This window comes from Vidua macroura, chromosome 1 (genome assembly GCF_024509145.1).
Source record: "Vidua macroura isolate BioBank_ID:100142 chromosome 1, ASM2450914v1, whole genome shotgun sequence".
Taxonomy (NCBI): Eukaryota; Metazoa; Chordata; class Aves; order Passeriformes; family Viduidae; genus Vidua; species Vidua macroura.
In genome coordinates this window covers 16,370,573-16,379,618 of record NC_071571.1, presented here as the reverse complement: position 1 = coordinate 16,379,618, position 9,046 = coordinate 16,370,573, and the positions used below count along the sequence as shown (strand labels likewise).

The following is a 9,046-nucleotide window of genomic DNA, read 5'->3' as shown; positions in this document are numbered from 1 at the left end:
AGGCCTTCCTTTGGCATTGGTCAACATGAGAGCATCGTCTGCTCCTTCCACAGCATCATCAGTGCATAAATGATTGCAACATTTGCCATTAGAGCACTAGTACAGACCATGAAACATTTAATGGGAGAAGTGGGGACTCTAGTGCATGGTGTTGTGCACTCTAGTGCATTTGTTTTTTCCTGAATCTAGGTTTGTGTTTAGTGCCCTGTCCTGGAAACTTAATGCTGCTAGCTGTAATTCTGAGATTCAGCATGGGGTTTTGACTTTGAGTTCAGGAGCAGATTTCTTCTAAAATTAATATGAGTTTTATGTCTTTCACTACTATTTTAAAAACTGTTCTGGAGGAAACAGAAGGATCCTGCCCTGTCTACTGAGTGTCATGAAATGGGCCAGAAGTCACAGGAAACAGAGGCAGACCCTGTCCCACTTGCTCAGTCAGAAGAAACCCTCCACAGCAGCAGATTTGGACTGAATGGTTTAATACATTCTACACCAATTTTTCCAGAATTACATCAGTTACCATCATTCACTTATTTCCAATGGGTCATTCATGATATTGGCAACAAATTATGAATTGACTTTTATTTACTGTCTTGTCCCTACAAGTTAGAAGGCCACTTCTCGTATATTCTTAGCACTTATTCAGTGAAAGCTCCTGTGCTCTATCAACAGATCACAGGATGAACAGAATGGAATTTATGGGTTTACAGATTTAGGACTGATCTGTTTAAACCTGAATTGCCTTTTCACTTTGTCCTGAATCAGGCTGTGATTCTCTCTAGAGAATCCTTGCCCTGTCATACCATAGCACAGCATCTCCCAGGGTGGTTACTCAGGAGGTCCATGCAAGTTCAATAACCTACAGCACATCCTTTTGCAAACTGCAGCCAACAGAAGCTACACACAAACATCTTAAGGGTAGCAGATGCTCAACCTTAGCTAGAAAACAGGACACCAAGAAAAGGCTTTGAATAGAAAATGGGAATCAGCTTGGGGTGAGTCACCCCCAAGGTTTTCTTGTGCTGCATCAGAATTAGAAACCTAAGCACATTTTGTCTCCTGAAGGCTTACGAGATATTGCAGTCTGAGAGAGTTTGGACCTCTTGTAATTTTTCTGTAAAACATCAATATTTGAGCCTCCTGGGCAAAAAACTGTCTTCCAGCTCAGTGTTGGGATGAGTTACAGCACCAAGGCAAACAAGGTAGAAAATGCAGTCCAATGAAATTGCTCTTTCTCACTGTGAAGATGTCCTGACAAACATTTAATGTAGTCCATTAAGCTGACACAGTGGACAGTGTTTATAATAACTTTAATACATTCAGTAAACACAAAATAATTTTAACAACATTAACATGTTGACACAAAAATAAGAAATGCAAATGCAATGTCTAAGTTTTAATTTATTATTTTTCTTACCTGGCTTCCCTGTTGTATTTTTTTTTGTCTTTCATTTTCTTCATGTCTTGTATTCCCTGACAGCCATTACAACTGAATCTACATATAATAAATATAAATTATAACACACTAAACTTACTCACAAACAACCTTTATAATTTCTCAAGCTCGATTTTTTTAGATTTGGTATTGGGTGATCTGCCAAAGTTTCCAAAAAATGTTAAAAACACTGGAATAAAAACAAGACCATGAAGAGCCCCAAACAAAATAACAAGGAACATGATCTTGAAGAATGTCCTAAAGATGTAGGTGCTTGCTGCAGCCAGGACAACTACGCCTAATATTGTAGAAACTGCACCCTGTAGAACTGGGTAACCTAGCAGGGACAGAGCGTCAATTGCCCTTTTATTGGCTGACGACTCTCCACTCGTAACAAAGGCATAGGAAATATGAGCAGAAAAATCTACTGAAAACCCAATGCAAATGACCAGGTTGATCATGGATATGGAATCGAGGTTGACGTTCCAGAACGTCATGAAACCAGCAACGCCAACTATAACAGAAGCTATAGCAAAAGTCACCCACAAGCAGCACAATGGGTTGGGAATGAGCAGAAGGGAGACAACGAGCATGGCTCCGGCAGCAACAACAACGTTCTGAACAGTGTTCTGCACTATTACCAGGTACTGGTCATAGTAGATGAAGGCTGGGTGATACACCTTCAGTGGAATGCTGCACTGCTTGGCTGCCTCTCTTAACTGATTGAGGAGATTCTTCTCATCCACAGCTGATGTCACATTCACTGTCTGGATGAAGAAACGTGAAGCCTCTATTTCATCCTGAGTCTTGTTTATGTCCCACTCAAAACTGGGAAGAATTCTGAACAGTACACTTAAGTTATTTAAGAAGTCAGTCTTACTGTTTATATTTATCAAACCCCTTTTGGCAAGTTCTGTGTATACTCTCAGCCATGACTCTGAGTGGTTCTTATCTACATAGGAAATGTTCTCTAAATTCTGTGCGCAGCTCTCAATGCCAAGACGCACCAACTCATTCCAGTAATCTACACTCTCAGCAATGACAACCATGACCCTGGGTCCATATGTGGAGAAGTATTTGTCATCATCATCATAGTATGGAATAACGTAGGAGGCATCATTTGCCAGATTTCGGAGATCGATGCCTTCCCTGATCTGAGTACACCCATAAATGCCACCACCCAAATATGCTCCGTACAGCAACACCATGAGCACCTTGATCCATTTATTTGTAACAAAAGGCCCATAATACTTTTTAAAGAATGTGCTCATTGGATGCTCACCTTCTGGCTGAGATGGCTGCCTAGAACAGCTGCCGATACAGCAAGCATTGTACAAGCAGGAGTTCTCAGCCTGATCTTTACCTACATCCACATGCATACAAGTCAGCCAGTGTCGGTTCCCTTGTTCCCTTTTGTGATTTAATACCAGAACTGCCCCAAAGAAGGTCATGGTATATACATAGCAGAAGACAAAAGCTGTGCCCGTATAGAGGCAAAAAGACCTCACGGAGGGAAAAGCAGTCCAGGTGCCAATGAAGAAGGCCAAAACATCCGTCAGAGTGGTGATGGTCACAGAAAGTGCTGCCTCTGCGTAAGTCTCAGCCAGCAGAGATTTAACACTGGATTTCTCTTTTTTCCTTGAACTTTGTTCCCAGGAAGCAACCAGGATGAACATGTCATCAACGCCAACCCCTGCAAGAGGAGAGACTGTTAACGCTGCACTGCCAATGGCAGCTTCCACCAACACCCAACAAAACTACATTAGTCACATTTCATTCTGCCTAAAATCTGAAAAAGGAAGTTGGGCTACTAACACTGCTGAAGTGCTGATGCAAGTTACAAGAGAATCTGGAACACAGATCCTTTGTGTGTAGTTGAATGTATTACCTTTTAGCACCTCCTGGTGATGTGTTGTTGATCCCTCAGCAACCCTGATGAAGGACTGAACACACCTACTGCATCTCTGAAAAGTGTCTTGTAGCTGATGTCCACGTGTCCCCTGATGCAGATGACACAGATTTCAAAGTATCACATATTCTGATGCTCAACTATTCTTACTGGAAGCATCCCCCATTATTTCTGGAATCTCTTCCTCAGCACTGCAGCAACACAGACCAATAATTTCTTGTTCTGCCTTCAGAAGGCAGGAAGAGCAGTTGCTATCACACAGAAGAAGAGTGATTCCAATTTTCCGGTGGCTTACTTTTTTTTTATGATCTTTCCCTTCACTTCTCTCCAATTTATTTTCCAGCACTTATTCATGATTTATTATTCATTTTTGTTCACCTTTATACTGATGCGCGCATAAATATTACCTGATAGGTCCCTGGGAAAACCTGCCAGGAAGACTGGATCCTGGGTTCGGGTTTTTGCTAAGAGTGAGTGAGCTGAAGTTCAAAAATGAAGAGCCAATGGGCTTCTCTCACCTCTGCTAACTCTCCAGATTATTATCTCACACCTTTCAGTATTTTGCCATGTTGTCAAGGGCTCTCCTATTCACTGAAGATTAATCACACAAAAGGGAAAGCAAGGCTGTGCAAATAGCGGAGTGAGATTTAGCCAAGCACAGAAGAGATGAAATCATTACCTGCTACCTGAACAGGCAATTGCCAGTAAACATGCAAAGATAAATTAAGCAGAACATCAAAAGGTATTACTGGATGGCAGCGAGACAGGCTGCTTTGGAAAGCAAGCAGCCTTCAACGCAAATCCTCTGATGTACTGAGAAGTTGTTTGCTTTAACACAAGGAAGACAAAAGTCTGTGTGTTTTTTCTGAAGATCTGAAGAGACTGGCTTAAGCCCTTTCCCAGGTATAATCAGAGCCACTGCAATTGATGAGCAAACAAAAGTAAATTTAAAAAATGCATTAGAATTATGCAGTAAACAAAGAAACAATGCCTGCCCAAAGGAGCATTTGCATTGGACATCTTAGGATGATGCACAGCCTCTGTCAACCAGGGAGCTCCATGTGTTTTCCTCAGCATGAGACCAAGCCAAAGAAAACATCAGAAGAAGGTATGATATAGGAGACCAGTAAGGATTTTAAAAGCAGTAATTTGTTTGCAGCAACATTATGCACTTGGAAACATTATCTAATTGCAGCAACACTAGCGGTATTTGGAATGTTCAGCACTGGCTGTTAAGCAGTCTGTGAAACAAGGATGCAATACCAACTTCCTTGGGATTTTGAAGGGAGCTGCTTGCACAAATGGTGCATCACTTCAGTTGTGCAGCCGACTGCAACTGGTTTGTACATAGATGTTATATTGCAGAGGATTAATCATCCTGGCTACATTTCCAGGGACACTAGAACAATGCCAGAAGTGCTAACCTTACCACTCTCTCATTTACAATCTTCCTGCTGTAGCAGTGGATCTAGATGAGGCCTTGTCTTTTGGGGAAAACTGCCCTTGGACCAGAACCCATCTTCAGTCCCACTGTGGGCACACTGAGCTGAGCTGAGGGACTTGCCTACTTGTAGGTGCTCTGAGGGGGCTGCACCTCTGAGTATCTCCTACACTCACTTCAGGACAAAATGTTGTATTATCTGACATTCACATCATAAAAGACTGACACCATTAGGTTGTTTTAACTTCACTCTGGTCTTTGTATCTGAATACAACTCACTTTTTCTACTTACCCAGAATCAGGAATGGTGCATTTGCTACAGTGACCACAAATGGCACTCCACAGAAGAGCATCAATCCAAAGCTGCTTAATACAGCTAAGCCAGAAGAAAGCACTCCACAGCTTGCAAGCCAGATATTATTTCTTATACAGCTCAGTCTGAAAATATTTCAAGGAATATCTCAGTTATGTGTCAAATATTTCACCAAGGTGTTTGGCATGAAAAGTACACAGGTACCAGTGATACCCTCTCTCAGAATAACTCCTGATGAAAGCTGCTAGGAGAGTTCCCAGGTGTCAGCATTACACAAAATTAACTTCTCTAGGAGGTGTTATACACATTAATACCACTACCCAACTATATTCAGAAGAGTAAGGATATGTACTGATCTTTACATCAATAACAACAGATGGCAAAATAAGGATACATAAGCTCTACTAGTGAGGCAAGACTTTGGGTGACCCAAAAAAGTTGTGAATTTCTAGAAGATCTTTGATTTTACATAAGTTCTTGCTGTAGCATATCAGTGGAAGCACCTTTCAGGCAGTATGTGACACGTAGAGACTTTCTCAGCAGGCAGGTTGGCTACCAGCTTTTTGCCAAGATGCCCCAGAGGGCTGGCTTAAGCATTCCACAAGGTATGTGGTATATGTGGTATAATAGGTATGATGCTTGATGAAAGCACTAAACCAGCCCACTCACCCTACAAGTCTAATTTTTTTGGAAGTACAGGACACAGACACTGCTGTACAGCTATTGATTATGCAAGGGTTCACTTTCCATCAGCACAAAGAAAGGGCAGGTTAAGTTCTCTGTGGACAGCAGGTAAGGCTCTGACTCTACTAGCAAGCAAAACAACTAAGGCTGTACCCAGACTTGCAGGAATCAATGAAGCTACTGCTCATCTACCTGAACATTTGTTCAAGTTTTCATCTGCCATCTAAGCAGCTGGGAGATACACATACATAGACAGTAAAAGGCAAAGAAATAAATTTTGCCTATAAAATGTCAGAGATATTCTGCAGCTTCAAGAATGCCTTCACTTGACAAGAGCAGAAATGAACTGGGGGAGGTAAAGAACAGCAGAGATCACTGCTCATTGAGCCATGGCTTAGAGACGTCTTACCTTAGGCAAGAGATGACTGCAAAGCTTATTGTTAAGAAATACGTCACGGAGAAGAGCGGAATCACACTCTTGGCATTTCCTTCAAACTCCTGTTGTCTGGACAGTGAGGTAAAGTAAGTCACCTGCCGTTAAAACAACAAGAAATGTTGAAGCACTTCTCCTCTTCTTGGCCTTTCTGCATAAGCACAAGCAAGGCCCAACACCAAGTTGGCAGAGAAGCATTGGCCGAGCCCTCGCAGCTTGCCTGCCTTCTCCCTCCACCGTCCCTTTCCCTTTCCCTTTCCCTTTCCCTTTCCCTTTCCCTTTCCCTTTCCCTTTCCCTTTCCCTTTCCGCGACGGGGCTGCCCGGACATTTCAGGCTCGGCGGCTCCGCACGGCCGTACCCGGCCCCTGCGTTACCTGAATGGAGCCGAGGCGCAACTCCGCCACTTTGGACAAGATGTTCTGCAGGAAGCTCTCCAGCCACTGCCGGCTGTCCTGCGCCTCGGGGCCGTCCTCCCGCAGGTAATACACCAGCTTCAGGGCCCGCGCCCTGAGCACCCGCCCGCCGTCCGTCTCCACGCCGCCCAGCGCGGCCCCCAGGAAGACGCTGTCGTTGACGGGGAAGCGGAGGCTCCCCGGGGCGGGCGGTCCCGCATCGCCCCACCGCGACAGCAGCGGGTTGGGGCTGGCACAGCCGCCGGCGCTGCGGGCGCAGAGCCGCTCGTACTTGGCGTCGTGCACGGTCGCGTTCAGGCGCAGCACCTCTGCCCACGCCGCCGGGTCCAGGACCGAGGTTCCGTTCGTCGCCACGGCGATGAGGGCCGCGTAGGCGCCCTCGGTGGGCAGCCGCGGGGCGGAGAAGCGCTCCGAGTCGTTGGTGGGGAAGTGCCGCCGCACGAAGTCGCGCTCGGCCTTGGCGGGCCCCCACGTCGGCGTGAACTGCCCCTCGATGTCGTTCGCCTGCCGCTGCGGTAGGAAGAGGAAGCCGGCGCCCAGCCCGCCCGACAGCAGCAGCGGCACCAGCACGAAGGGCCAGGGGCAGGCGGCCACGCCGCTCGCCAGCCCTTCGAAGAGCCGGCGCAGCGGTCGCTCCACGCAGTTGGTGTTGCGGCAGGAGCAGCGCTCCGCGGGGTCCCGCGGCTCCGCCATGGGCGAGGCCGGCACGGGCTGCCGGCCGCAGCTCCTCGCCGCGGGCGCGTCCCACGCCGGGGCCTGACGGTGCGGTCTGTGCCGGCGCCGGAGGAGAAGAGAGGAAAGGCGTTCACAACCGTCCTCTGCCCGGCAGAACCTCGGACCGCATTTTTCAGCGGGCGGAACCGCCCCCGCCGTGACTCAGCGGGGCTTCCGCCACCTCTCTGGGACTGACGGTGGGGGCCGGGCGGGCAGACGAGGCTCCCCTCGTAGCGCGCCGGCTCGCGTTCGTGTCCCCCCTGCATTCCGTTTCCCCCTTGGCTCTGGGTCCGTGGGGTCCGGCCCGTTTGCAGCGCCCGCCATGCTGAGCCGCTGCCCGGAGCCCGGCTTTGGCTCCGTGATGACCCTGCCGCTTCCCGGCACAGCCCCGCGCCTTCTTTCAGCCTCTAGAGGTCATGGACTTTTTTAGTGTTTTCCCCGAAGCGGCTGCAGTCGCTACTTCACTACTATGGGTTATTCTTCCATCTGAGAGCAAAACGCAGACAGTGGTGATGTATATCTTCCAGTGTTTGCTCTCTCAATGTACTGGTTTAGAAAACGGGAAAGTGACAGTGGAAGAAATAAAGACTTTGAAACAAGGAGTAGCCATTCCAACTGGCAAGTCACAGAATATCAGTGGTGTGATATGCCAGAGCTTTATGCAGTAGCAGTGATAGAAAGGGTCTTTCCAAGTCCAAAAACTATCCTGCAGCCTGGTGACAGTGATTTGAGTGGTTTTAGGCTGAAAGCATTATGCTCAGATGTGACAGTGCTAGGGAGGTGTCCAGACAGTATGCCTTCTCCTTGCCTTTGAGAAAAGCAACTCTCTCCTCTCCTGCCAGTACTTGCAGAAAAGTTGTAGGTATTTCTTCTCCCCATCTAGGGAAGACAGGCTTGGCACCTGTGAGTATAAAAGAGCCAGCCAGGCTCTGAGCAAGGTTATGTATCTCCTGCTGCACTCAGCACCTAGAGCAGGTTGGATCCTGGTAATTCCCTTTTCCAAGCACAGGTGTTCCTTTTCCCATGAGACAGGTATGTCAGACAGAAGCTATTTCCTGTAGCTCCTAACTTGTTGAAACCTAGGAACTGACCTGGTGGCAGTAGCTATCCAGTCAGGGTACCCACTGGGCACTAGCCGGTGCCTTTAGGTAAACTCTGAGGCTTGGGAATCTGCCTCACAGCATGGAAAGATGGCTCCACCAATTCTCAGTTCAGAGTGGTGTTCAAGCAGGTAGTGCATGCCCATCTTCTCCCAGAATCTAAATGCTTGTCCTTGTTCCCTGGCCTATTCATGCACTTTGTATTAAGTTATAATAAGATAAAATATGCTCCTTGGGGCAGGGCCAGGAACTGGTCATAGGACTTCCAGCAAGGTTTCTGGTATTTTTTGGATGAAGGCACAATCTCTCTCTTTGTTGTTATGTTGCATTTGCTGGAAGTTTCAAAATGAGATTCCAGTGATTTACTGTTTGGGCTTCCCTTCCCCCCCCTCCCTCCCTCCCTCCCCCCCCCCCCTCCTCCCTCCCTCCCTCCCTCCCTCCCTCCCTCCTCCCTCCCTTCCTCCCTCCTTCCTCCCTCCCTCCCTTCCTCCCTTCCTCCCTTCCTCCCTTCCTTCCTTCCTCCCTTCCTTCCTTCCTTCCTTCCTTCCTTCCTTCCTTCCTTCCTTCCTTCCTTCCTTCCTTCCTTCCTTCCTTCCTTCCTTC

At 47.3% G+C, this 9,046-nt stretch overlaps 1 protein-coding gene across 1 annotated transcript; it reads right to left on the bottom strand.

The window, feature by feature from the left end:
* Positions 1-1,293: 1,293 nt before the first annotated feature.
* Positions 1,294-7,743, bottom strand: LOC128820112 (patched domain-containing protein 3). The gene is made up of 4 exons (XM_054000655.1): positions 6,591-7,743; positions 6,192-6,313; positions 5,078-5,223; positions 1,294-3,128 (listed from the first exon to the last, which is right to left on the bottom strand). Exons 1-4 carry the CDS (start codon positions 7,320-7,322, stop codon positions 1,549-1,551), a joined length of 2,580 nt encoding a protein of 859 aa, XP_053856630.1. The 5' UTR covers positions 7,323-7,743; the 3' UTR covers positions 1,294-1,548.
* Positions 7,744-9,046: the final 1,303 nt, after the last annotated feature.

What these genes read in the sequence shown, in the direction of transcription:
- LOC128820112 (XM_054000655.1), bottom strand. Translation starts at nt 7,322, where the DNA reads ATGGCGGAGCCGCGGGACCCCGCGGAGCGCTGCTCCTGCCGCAACACC. An exon ending in GCAGTCATCTCTTGCCTAAG is followed by an intron (nt 5,224 to 6,191) that starts GTAAGACGTCTC and finishes AAATATTTTCAG; the next exon opens with ACTGAGCTGTATAAGAAATA. An exon ending in TGCACCATTCCTGATTCTGG is followed by an intron (nt 3,129 to 5,077) that starts GTAAGTAGAAAA and finishes CTCCTCTTGCAG; the next exon opens with GGGTTGGCGTTGATGACATG.